Below are 12,016 nucleotides of genomic sequence, written 5' to 3' on the forward strand. Positions count from 1 at the left end.
TAAACTATATTGCTCTATTTTTTTAGCCGTATTATTATTAGCTTATTCGTAAAATGGACGACAGATCAATCCCATAGCAAAAATAACACAGATCAAAGTTCTCTTTTTTTTCCATAAAATAAATAACGAAGAAACATAAATACTATTATTGACACATTGTTTGCGGGAAATGCTTAAAAGCGTCTTTTACATTCTGTTGGTAAAGAGATGCTTTTAAACGTTCTATTTGCTTACTTATTGTCCGCCTCCGTAGTGTAATGGTCAGCACGCTCGGCTACCGTTCTGGAGGTCCCGGGTTCGATTCCCAGGGGGGGTCAAATAAATATTAGTGATTTTTTCACTCTAATATTTATTTAATAATCCCCTGGACTGGTACATGAAGCGGAGGGCTGATCACCTTTCCTTCATATGTAAACGATCAAGATAACACCGCGTTTATATGAAGCAGTGCCCTATGCACCATTGGGGTGCGGTAAGGGTTTTATATATATTATTTTATTTGCTTACTTTTGGTAGAGCGCAAGATGCCAAAAAACATTGTACAGATCGGAATTGGGTTAGCGGTTACTTATGATTAGTATACGACCCTAATTAGTATGCTAACTAAGGTTGGGGTTGATGAAAAAACTGCCCGACAACAATGTGTTAATAATAATAACAAATTTTGGTATTTTACAAATTAAATGTTAATTAAATAAATAAAATATTTAAATATTTAAAATCTTTCAATTCAATAGATATTTGGGGATGCATGCTTTAGGTTTTAGGGATCGCAAATTCTTTCTAGAAATCGGATATATAATATAATAAAATATAAAGGATGCTTATTCATAACTGTCAACAATGATTATTTCTTATCTTATTAAGGATATAAAATCTTCAAACTCAAGAATCTCCTATTTGCACAGAGATAAGTCACGCAATATATGCATTACCGTTGCAACAATACTAGAATATCTATGTGGATAGTATAACGTACGGGTCTGTGGTTTTTAAAACATCAATAAGGGATTTTTTTTAGTTAATAGTAATAAAATTTCATTAGACTTGGGATCGCGGACGCGAAGGGAGTTAGTCGGGAGCACTAAGACCTTACTGTCGGCAATCCACACAATAGTTTGACTATTTTAATAGTCTCTAAGTAATATACTTTAGAATGCAAATAACACAAATAGATCACTATTTTATTTGGCTTCATAACCATATAATAATATAACTTACCAGCTTTGTCGGGAGCATCGTACTTCATATATGATAAATTGCAACTTGCAGTAGTAGGAGTGAAATAAATAAGATATTTTATTTTTATTTTGTTTCGGCATTCACTTGTGGTAAGACATTATGAAATTGTAAAAGAAAAACACATGTTTTCTACCACTAGAGTTATATTTATTTAATTATAATGACTAGTTTCGGAAGCTATTCTTCCATCTTTAGTTTAAATTGAGACCTGAAGCAAAGCTTCCGAAACTAGTCGTTATAATTAATTAAATACATATAACCCAAGTGTTAAAAAACAAGTATTTTTCTTTTACAAATAAATAAGATGTCACAAGTAAGCGTAAATAACACACGGCGACACAGATCGTTAGACCGTTGGATCACAAACTGATTGCGTGGCTTTGACCATACATAGTGCAAATATATATCAAAGCAATATATATTAAGATCACATATTTTTTTATTTATTGAAATATTTTTAAGCATTAAAATAATAATTACGAAAAATATGGATTATATTGCTTGAATGATTATTAAATTGTCGATTGATACATTTTTAAAGTGGGATTTCAAATCCCCTCTTAGGCTTAGATACCGTAGAACGGAGCTACTTGAACTTTGATGTGTTACTTGAGCCCAGTACAAAACAACGATTTAAATCTGTATTTGGTCTACAATAATGGACGTATCGTTATAATAAGTGTCACCTGTCAGGGAAACCAAATACAGATCCAATTTTTTTTTGTACTGGGCTCAATTAACACATCAAAGTTCAAGTAGCCCTGTTCTAGGTTACTTTAATAGTGGTATTTACCAAATAGTAGTAAAAAAAAAAAAAATGGATTGATATTGCTACAACTGCTGAATCGATCGATGAAATGATAGTTCTTTTCCTTATAGCATATTTAATATTAAAATAGAGTGTGTCAATGACACATTTTCTGATGTTTCAACATCCATCATCAAATAATGTATAATTATTTTGGGTATATTTTACAATGCTCTCGACAAAGGGTTGAATACTCTCTGAACATACTCAATCTGGCACTCGCTATGATCTTTACAGTTTCTTAGAGCTAATTGAGTGTTACCTTAACTCGCAATACTTAACACTCGACAATCGATAAAAAAATCACTCAGATCTGTCAGATACATTTAAACATCGAGCGTCGAACAAGTTTAAGGCGGCCTCAAATAACTCTGTCCATTTCAAACACGGTCACTTTTCACTCGGCACTCGGAACTGTCCGTAGTAAGTGGGATTTATCGCGCCAGTTTGTGTCTCGCCACCTTGAGTGATACTTTGGATTGAGCACACTTCAAGGCAGCTGCAGCCTCCTCGCAGGTGGCTTCCTTGAGTGACTGTCCGCCCACTGAGATTATAATATCACCCTTCTGAAGTCTGCCATCGACCTCGGCTGCTCCACCATGTACCTAGAAATGACACAAATATCTTATTAACCTTTCCCTGAACAAAAGACCCAGTTCATATTTGTATGGATATCATAGTACGCAGCTCAGAACTCGCCGCCAGCTGAGTCACAGATTTCAGGTCCTTTTCAGCGCGCCGCCAAGCGCCGACTGACGGCGGCTATCCGATAAGTAAGAGGCCGGAAATCGGATCAAGCAAAAGCAGAGTAACATAACTGTCTCGCTCTCTCCTTGTGGTAATACCACATTTATTAGAATAAAAGAAATAACATGTCGCTAGATTCCTCGCACAATGGACCGATCAAGTTAAGGCAGCAGCAGGCACCTCGGTGCTTGGAGCTCTATGTGCAGCGCAGTCAAGGGATAGTTGGAGAAGAGTCATTGCTTCCACCATCAGTAATAAGTTGAATGGAGAGATTTTTTTATGTAACATATATTGCTCACTCCTTTCAAGAATCATAAATCAAAAATTATCAACTTTCAGTTGTGCATGTTTTCGGAATGCCCAGAAAATGTTTTATATCCCAGCAAAAGAGGCATGTTTTTAACTTAATGTTTACCCGCTACAGGGCAGAAAGTGTTGTGTATGTATTTTGAAGAAAAGGTATTGTTTAATTATTTTTTTAAATAAAGTAAATATTTTTCAAATGGAGAAAAGACCTTCAGGTTTTACCTAAAAAGATCTGTTGCACAGTAAAAAGTTCAATAAGTGGCTTGATATATTTTTAATACATTGTATTATATTTTTAAACTTTAAAAACGTTCTCCTGAAAAATCAAGTTTTTTTATTTATGACATTCTTGAAAGGAGTGAGCGATATGTCATATGAACCTTAGAGGCTTGCACACTTCACATCAAGATTTGGAATAAAGATAAATAAATTAGAGGGAAGATGCTCACCAGCTCAGATATGTAGACCCCGGGAGGAGGTTTCTTGGCCATGACCGTCAGCCCGATTCCTTTACCTGATTTTTTGATAAGATCTACGTCTATTTCGGTGAATCCGACAGTCTCAGGTCGGAGCACTAACATTTTCATCTGAAACACACACAAAAATGGTTTATTATAGCTCTGCATGTGAAAGGGCAAAGAAGAATGTTCATTTTTAATTAAAATTTTACTTGGTAAATACTATTCCTTAAAATCTATTGTGACACGTGTTTTGATGCATTCTTTATTATTTATTGAATGTTTTACGCAGATCTTTGTGGCACATTTTATAAACTTTTTAATTCAATAACTTAGTTTTAACCATTTTTTTATTAATAAAACTTAACCTACCGGTTTCGACAAGAACCTTGTCATCATTAGGGTTTATTTTAATTAAAAAACATTAAAATGCTCTCAGCAAAAACTTCCACACACTTCGTAAAAATCCTAAAAAAACTAAATTTTTTTCATGTTTTTAATGTTTTTGAATTAAAATAAATTCTGATGATGACAAGGTTCTTGTCGAAACCGGTAAGTTAAGTTGTATTAGTAAAAAAGTGGTTAAAACTAAGTTATTTAATTTTATAAAGTTCATTCTACATTATTTTCAAAACTGTATATGGTATAATTGAAATATAACTTGATTTTTAAATCACAATAAATATTTTATTTCAATATGATTATAATATCTACCAAAAGCGGTTAGCTTCAAAACTGGTAGACATTATAATTACGTTATAATAAAATATTTATAGTGATTTTAAAACGAAGTTATGTTTTACTTATAAAATGGAAAATCACAAAGTTATTGCTTCAAATATAAATTATATACCGTATATGGTTTGAAGAAAAATAATACATTGATATATTAAATAATTGATACAACAGAAAAACACCCCTTACAACAGTCCTCACAAGAACTGATTTCTCAGATAGTGTTGTTCACAAGAACTCATTCTGCAGATACATATTAATTACTTCACTAGAACTCATTCCTCAGATACAATTTAGTTCACAAGATCTGAGTCTTCGGATTCATTCATTCACAGAATTAAAACATTTAATTCACAAGAACTCACTCACAAAAAATCCTAATTACATATCGACGGCCCCTACGTAAAGTACTCTATTTGCAAATCTGTTACTTTACAGGAGAGAGCTTAGAAGATTTTTTTAACATATTTTTTAAATTTAATAATTAATGGTTTTATTCGAAATTCTTAACTAGTATTATACATTCTAAAACACGATAAAATAATGTATTAAATCGTTTCAAAACTTTTTATTTGTCAAAATTAAATAGTTGGCGTTTTAGGAGTTCAGTTCATTTCGAAAATTCGATGTAGATAGCGTCTATCTACATCGAATTTTCGAAATGAACTGAACTCCTAAAACGCCAACTATTTAATTTTGACAAAGCAAAAAGTTTTGAAACGATTTAATACATTATTTTATCGTGTTTTAGAATGTATAATACTAGTTTAGAATTTCGGATAAAACCATTAATTATTAAATTTAAAAAATATGTTAAAAAAATCTTCTAAGCTCTCTCCTGTAAAGTAACAGATTTGCAAATAGAGTACTTTACGTAGGGACCGTCGATATGTAATTTTGTAGTTTTCAGACTAAGCCTAATTTATTTTATATACCTTTTTTGTTTGTTTATATTTGTAGATAACGGTCAGTAAATAAAATACACTAAATATCTCAAAAATGTAGTTAGAGCACTTTACGTAGGGCACGTCAATATGTACCCCACAACCAAATACAGTGAAACCTCTATCTATCGTTCCTCAAATAATCGTTTTCCCGGATGTGTCGTTTATTTCTTCTACCCCGAATTCATTTCATACAAAAATAGATCGCATTGATCGTTTCTCTATCACCATTTTACTGCATTATCGTTGGAATTACGCTGCACATTTGATATATTTTGGCTGTTTTTTTTACATTCTCCTCAATGTTGTTACATTTAATGACAATATTCCAACGTGTGGAATAGAAACTATCGAAAGCCTAGTGACGAAAGTTTCACAGATACAGCAGGAGGTCGATATTGATGAAGAGGAGCTGCTGCCTGTCTCTCTATTTTCAGAAGCATGCACACTCTTTGAAAGATTGAAAACTTTCTTTTACGCACATTCAATTGCAAATATGAAAACATACTGTTGACTTACGGAAATAAAACAGTAAAAAAAAAACAAATGTCGATCTCAGATTATATAAAATAAACAATAAACTTTAATCTTTTTTGGTTCTGTTCAACTTTGTATTTTAAAAAAAAATAAATACATTTATTTACATCGAAACGTTGTATTCCTCTTAGAATTTGAACCTACCAATGGTTATTCAGATTGGGAGGACAGTATCTTCCCTCGATAGCATCTCCTTGTGTACAAACTTCTGAATCCCGCTTTCATTGTTTTCCCGCATTCATAGTTAATTTCAATAGGTCCCTTTAAAAACGATAGATAGAGTTTCACTGTATAAGTAAAAATTTCAATTTCCAATAAGTTGGATGTCATAAATTTAAAAATTGTACTTACTTTCGGTATGGTCTGCTTGATAAGTGAAAGGGCCTTTTCATTCTTCATTTCTGGAGTAATCTTGACTCCATTGCAGTCAAGGATCTGGTCTCCGGGTTTCAGTCTTCCGTCCTTCGCTGCTCTTCCGTCAGGATATACTTCCAGGATCACCATTCCACCCTGGAAAATATACTAAATTAGTTAAGCTAGAAAATAATAGAAAAGCTTAAAAAGATATTTTATATACCGTTGGTAGAGAGCGGGAGGCGCTTATAAGCATTCTATTTGCTTACTTTTCGATAATTTAAGTAAGTATTATTATTATTATTTATTTTTTGACATCTCAGGTAGCAGATTACCCTTCAACGCGTTTTATTTCACACTGATAACAAACCTGTATATTGCCATTTCCCGCCGATAACCGACAGTCGACAAAAACGGCATTTGCCGTGTCCCGCAGTTGACCGACAGTCCGCGAAAAACGGCAAATGCAGTGTCCCGCCGACAATGTGCTAATATACTAATCACAAGTAACAGCTAACCCAATTCCGATCTGTAATACTTTTTGGCGTCTTGCATTATACCAAAAGTAATCATATAGAACGCTTATAATGCGTCTCCCGCTCTCTACCAACAGTACGTAAAAGACACGTTTGAGTGTTTCCAGAAAACAATGTGTTTACCACTTGAAAATCGAATTTTGGTGAGAAAATTTACCGGTACAAGAAATCGTCATCAACAAGTCGAAACAAGATAATTAGTCAATAAAAAAAATACATAAAAATATATTTGTCTTAGACAAATCAATACCGAGAAGTCGGAACATGATTTTCCCGAGCAGCACACGGGCTCATCATTGCACCGCAACCTCCTTGCCCGAGTCGCACTCGGGCTAAACTGGTTACTAATTAATACCGAGACGAGCACCTTCTAAACTCTCAAAGAGACTTTAAGAGATCATACCTCTAAAAGAGTTTATTAAAAAACAACATTTTTTTTTTGGTATGTTTTTTTAACCTAAGCTACCTTTACTCAACTTGGACTCGCTTGACTTTATCTAACTTATCGTACCTTCACATTAGTAATTCTAAGAAGGTACTAAGTCTAAAAGAGACTGTAAGGATACCTAAGAAAGAGTTCATTAAAACTTCGTCTCTTTTCAATGTTTTTTTAATATTTTTTTTGGGACGACTTTTTAACCTTAACTACCTTAACTCAACTTCGACTTGCTTAACATAATCTAACTTAACGTTACTTCACATAACTAATTCTAAGTAGGTACTAACTCTTAAAGAGACTGTAAGAGAGGATACCTATTAAAGAGTTCATTAAAAATTCGCCTCTTTCCTATGTTTTTTTAAAATATATTTTTTTTGGTATGACTTTTTAAATAACTTGGTTATTACCGGTAGAAGAGTGTCTTGTCCTCCTACGATGTTGATCCCCAGAGGTTTGTTCTCCAAGCTGATGTCTATCAAGGTCTCCTTTCCCGGGATTATGGGGGCTGTTGTCGGGTCGGCTATGGGCTCTGCAGAAACCAATTCATCATCATTAAACCACAATTTGGATGAAGAGACGGAATATGATTTGCCCAAAAAGCAAAGTACAAAATCCTTGCCCAAGTCACGCTTGGGCTAGACTGGCAACTGGCCAACATGGGTAGTCCAACAGAAGTCTAAAAATTAAATTACCTTTAGCAGGCGAGGCCAGTGACTTGCCGGCAGGAGTGTTGGGCCTGGAGGGGTGCGCGGAGGTGGGCCCACGCAGCCCTGGCGTGGGCGTGGTGGGCCGCGCGGCCGCCTCGGGGGCCAGACTAGTGGCCCCCGAGGGCCCCACGGCGCCCCCCTCGGCCTCCGCCCCCTCGCCCTTCTTGTTGGGGTTGCAGACCAGCAGGACCACCACACCTTCAGTCTTCTTGAGCATGGACGCCGCCTGGAACAATCATCATGTACATGATAAGCAAGGCAAATAATAAATACAGCTCCTTTCTAAAAAAAACTCCTTTTGAACTTGGTAATGACAAGAAGACTAGGATTGCTAGAAAGAGAAATATGTAAATATTTGCTCAACTTACTGTGTCATAGTTTGACCCCAGGAGAGTGTCCTTGTTAACGGCTAAGATCATGTCTCCTATCGCAAGACCAGCCTGAAAACAAAAATCACAAGATGAAACAGTTCAATTTGATGATTTTATTAGTTTAAATTTGATCCGTCATACATCACTCACCCCTTTCAAGATCGTCATAAATCAAAAATCGTCAATTTTTAGTGCCTACAGAGTGGTAAGAGTTAAATTTGAATAAAATCAATAACCCAAAATCTGTATGAATTTTCTTCACAAAATCTTTACAAAATCTTTGCAACTTTGCATTCGTAGTTAAAATGTCGGATGACGAAGACGTGATTCTTGGTTCTGTGATTTTGATCAATTACAGCTTACTCCAGATGAAGAAAAATAAAAGATTCCCCGTAGTTTGAGGAATTTCCCATAAATTGGCAACCCTGGTACTGAGCTAAACTTGCATCCGACTCTGGATAGAGCATTCGTAACGATCGGCGAGCAGCTCGGCTCGGTGTACTGACTGCCTGAATGCTCGCATCGTAACATATTACGTTACGACAAAATACTCCGGTCAGTCTTTCCTCTAAGGTTTCAAACGTTTTTAACAATATCACTAGTGAATTTTTGGCTGGTTGGAAGAACTTTTGGTTCTTAGCAATAAGCTCGCCAATGTACTTTTTTCTGTTAAAGTAATTAAATGTATGTACTTTTTACATTGTTTCTTAATATCATGTCAATAGTAAGAGAATAAGTTTTTTTTCTTTGGGTCCACTACTCATTCACAATCAAATAAAATTTTGTTTCATCGAAATAAAGCTGCAGTGAATTTACAACCAAATATCAAAATTCTATGAAATTGATATATCCGATATGAATTATTTATACCCAGAAATAGAAATTATTTGGAAGGCCGGAAACCAGATAAGGCCTTGTATCTGTTTGAATGTCCGCCTCCGTAGTGTAATGGTCAGCACGCTCGGCTACCGTTCTGGAGGTCCCGGGTTCGATTCCCAAGGGGGGTAAAATAAATATGATTTTTAATAAAAGTGATTTTTTCACTGTAATATTTATTCAATATTACCATGGACTGGTACCTGAAGCGGAGGACTGATCACCTTTCCTTCATGTGTAAACGATCAAGATAACACTGCGTTAATATGACACAGTGCCCTATGCACCATTGGGGTGCGGATAAGGGTTTTATTATTATTATTATAATCTGTTTGAAAGCATTTTGTTTACCTGTTCAGCTGCACTGCCCTCCTGGATATCGGATATGAAGATGCCTTGCCCGACCTCTGCGTGGCGGCCTTCAATTATCATTATTCCCAAACTTTGCGTTCCCTGTAACAAAATTACATATAATTATTACAGTGGATAAATATCATGATGTGATTATCAACTAATAAATAATTATGAAATATCAAAGGACTATCGGTAGCATTCTTAATGAAATATGTAGAGAAATAAGGGATATATTAAGGTTTAAACTTTAGATATTGTTCTTGAAAGGAGTGAGCGATATCGCTCACTCCTTTCAACAACGTCATATATCAAAAATAGTAAATTTTCAGTTGTGCATGTTTTCGGAACGCCCAGAAAATGTACTATATCCCAGCAAAAGAGGCATATTTTTAACTTAATATTTACCCGCTACAGGGGAGAAAGTGTTGTTTTTGCATTTTGAAGAAAAGGTATTATTTAATTATATTTTTAAAAATACTAAATATTTTCAAATGGAGAAAAAACTTCAGCTTTTACCTAAAAAGATCTGCTGCACAGTAAAAAGTTCAATTAGTGGCTTGATATTTATTTTTAATACGGTGTATTATTTTTTAAACTTTAAAAACATTCTCCTGAAAAATCAAGTTTTTTGATTTATGACGTTCTTGAAAGGAGTGAGCGATATGTGAGGAAGTTTTTTCCTCACACATGCCCAAATCATCACAACACACCTTTCTAAATTTTATTGATAATGTTCATCTCAGCCTTTCATTCTTTCCTTATATGACCATTCCAACTTGTATTCTTTCCTGATTTTACACTTTGGTCATCTATCATAAATATTTTTACCGCACATTCGTCTGAGAGAGTACATTTCGACTGCATTCAGTCTAATCTATATTTATTATAATCAAGCTTTTACAATATTAATAAATTGGAGCTCCATATGCTCCATATGGGGAGCGGATACGGATAAAAGAAATGAATTACCTTTTTGATGGTAACACTCCGAACGTTCTTATAGGCAGCATATCTGTTTTCATCAGTCTGAAACAAAAAGAAAAAATATCAGTAGAATTTTTTTTATTTATTTATTTATTTTTTATTTTATTTTATTTTTTTTTCATAATACATACATACATTCAATATACATATTCATTTCATATACACATTTATTATACGTATTACGGCTCTTTAGGCATGGCCTGTGTTGAGCCGAATACTAACATGGTAATACAAAATTTATATATATTTTTTTTTAATTTTTAATAAATTTTTTTTTTCATGATTAGATTATAAACATAAAATACAGGAGATACAAAAATAATTTATAGTTTAAGGTTTTTCAATGTGATAATTACACCTGGACTTTAATCAATTCACTTTCTACCTTGTCCCTTCCAATGTTAAGCAACCATCGACGGACACTGTTCTTAAAGACCTGATCACTCCTGGAAATCTTAATGGTTTCGGGCAGCAAATTAAATATTTTTGGAGCAAGGAATGAGAATTTTTTTTGGGCAAAACTTGTATTAACGGCTGGGCCAATGTAGTTTTTATTTAATGCTGCCCAGGTTCGAATAGTTTGTTGCGTTCTAACCTTTTCCATTTTATTCCAGAAGTGAATCAGTACTTCCTTGACGAACAGTTGCCGTACGTCTAGTACCGTATAGCTTGTAAATAGCTCATTGGATGGGTGTGTCGAGTTACATTTATTTATTATTAATTCGAAACAGAACGTAACCTAATTATTTTTGACGCTTCCGTTTTCGATATTCAGCGTATTCCGGTTGCTGTCTGTCATTTTTAGAATGATGGCTGTCAACGTTGGATGTATCGAGATAATAAAATTGTATTTTTCCATCAAATATTGGCCAGGTATCGAAATATGACATAAATAATTTATATTTTATTTATTGTTTCGGCACTTACTTTGTGGTATATGATATTATTATTTGATAGTACATGGTATTTAAAGAAAACACTTTGAGGGAATGATTTTCTTCCTCATGATTTGAGGTTTTTTCATGACCTGAACCAGCCTATGACGGTCGTAAGCCCCGTAAATGCCCAGACTTTCATAATCTTCTTCATCTTTGTTGAGATGTCAACAATTATATGAGAAACGATTAAGCAGTTAGTGCTAGGAGCGCATAATCTGCCAAGAGGTTTGCATAACGTTTACGAAAACTTCACTCTGCTTTTCACCCTAAGCATGTTAAAATTCCAATTTTCCTCACGGTTAGAATGTAATTGAGAAACGATTAACAATATTTCGAGTGTGTCCAAATACTTGTCAACAAATCCGGATTATCTTTTATTATAGGAGTTATTTCTTACTACTACTACTACTACTACCATCACGCCGTTTTCCGCAGGGGTAGGCAGAGAGGATGGAACGCCACACTCTTCTGTCCTGACATACACTCCTCGCCTCCTTCACATCCATACATCTAGTCATACATGCCCTCCGATTACGCAGACTTTTGACACCGCCAGATTTTAGGTTCTGATTGATCCGATCGTGCCAAGTCTTTTTCGGTCGTCCTCGTTCTATTTTCCCTCTCACATTCGCCACATATATTTCCTTAGTCATTCTCTCGTTATCCATTCGCTCCACATG

General features: G+C 34.6%; 1 protein-coding gene across 1 annotated transcript in view; it reads right to left on the reverse strand.

The window, feature by feature from the left end:
- Nucleotides 1-1,297: 1,297 nt before the first annotated feature.
- Nucleotides 1,298-12,016, reverse strand: part of LOC148306123 (multiple PDZ domain protein-like) — a 310,195-nt gene continuing 299,476 nt past the window's right edge. The window contains exons 26-33 of the mRNA XM_088265577.1: nt 10,384-10,440; nt 9,412-9,513; nt 8,182-8,253; nt 7,799-8,039; nt 7,514-7,635; nt 6,129-6,287; nt 3,553-3,690; nt 1,298-2,655 (exon numbers count right to left, since the gene is read on the reverse strand). Of these exons, the coding sequence (XP_088121703.1) occupies nt 2,485-2,655; nt 3,553-3,690; nt 6,129-6,287; nt 7,514-7,635; nt 7,799-8,039; nt 8,182-8,253; nt 9,412-9,513; nt 10,384-10,440 (1,062 nt within the window). The 3' untranslated portion in view covers nt 1,298-2,484. The remainder of the gene's footprint in view (nt 2,656-3,552; nt 3,691-6,128; nt 6,288-7,513; nt 7,636-7,798; nt 8,040-8,181; nt 8,254-9,411; nt 9,514-10,383; nt 10,441-12,016) is intronic.

The sequence above is a fragment of the Brachycentrus maculatus genome, unplaced genomic scaffold, assembly GCF_059751285.1.
Source record: "Brachycentrus maculatus isolate JH-2025_06_01 unplaced genomic scaffold, ASM5975128v1 h1tg000252l, whole genome shotgun sequence".
NCBI lineage: Eukaryota > Metazoa > Arthropoda > Insecta > Trichoptera > Brachycentridae > Brachycentrus > Brachycentrus maculatus.